The sequence below is a fragment of the Nestor notabilis genome, unplaced genomic scaffold (genome assembly GCF_000696875.1).
Source record: "Nestor notabilis isolate BGI_N333 unplaced genomic scaffold, ASM69687v1 scaffold22882, whole genome shotgun sequence".
NCBI classification, from domain to species: domain Eukaryota; kingdom Metazoa; phylum Chordata; class Aves; order Psittaciformes; family Psittacidae; genus Nestor; species Nestor notabilis.
In genome coordinates this window covers 1,971-2,232 of record NW_009917280.1, presented here as the reverse complement: position 1 = coordinate 2,232, position 262 = coordinate 1,971, and the positions used below count along the sequence as shown (strand labels likewise).

Below are 262 nucleotides of genomic sequence, written 5' to 3'. Positions count from 1 at the left end.
CTTCAGCAGGCAGCAGCAGTTCTGTGCCCAAGCTGTGGTCCAGCACATACTCACGACCAGATGGTGTAGGAGAGGAAGATGGCTGCACCCAGGAAGGACGGGAAGCAGAGCAGGGTGATGAACACGGTGCTCATGTGAGACGCTTGCCAGGGCTTGCTGGGGGACTGGCAGTTGTGCATCAGGCTGGTCTGCGGGCAGGGAGCGCGGTCCTGGGCTCAGGGAAGCAGCCACAGGCGCATGAGCAGGAAAGCAGATGTCCTAC

At 61.1% G+C, this 262-nt stretch overlaps 1 protein-coding gene across 1 annotated transcript in view; it reads right to left on the bottom strand.

Moving 5' to 3' along the window:
• TMC6 (transmembrane channel-like 6) overlaps window positions 1-262 on the bottom strand; it is a gene marked incomplete at its 5' end in the record, with an annotated part of 2,966 nt that overhangs the window by 889 nt on the left and 1,815 nt on the right. Inside the window, 1 exon segment of the mRNA XM_010009155.1 lies at window positions 55-188. Coding sequence (XP_010007457.1) covers window positions 55-188 — 134 coding nt within the window.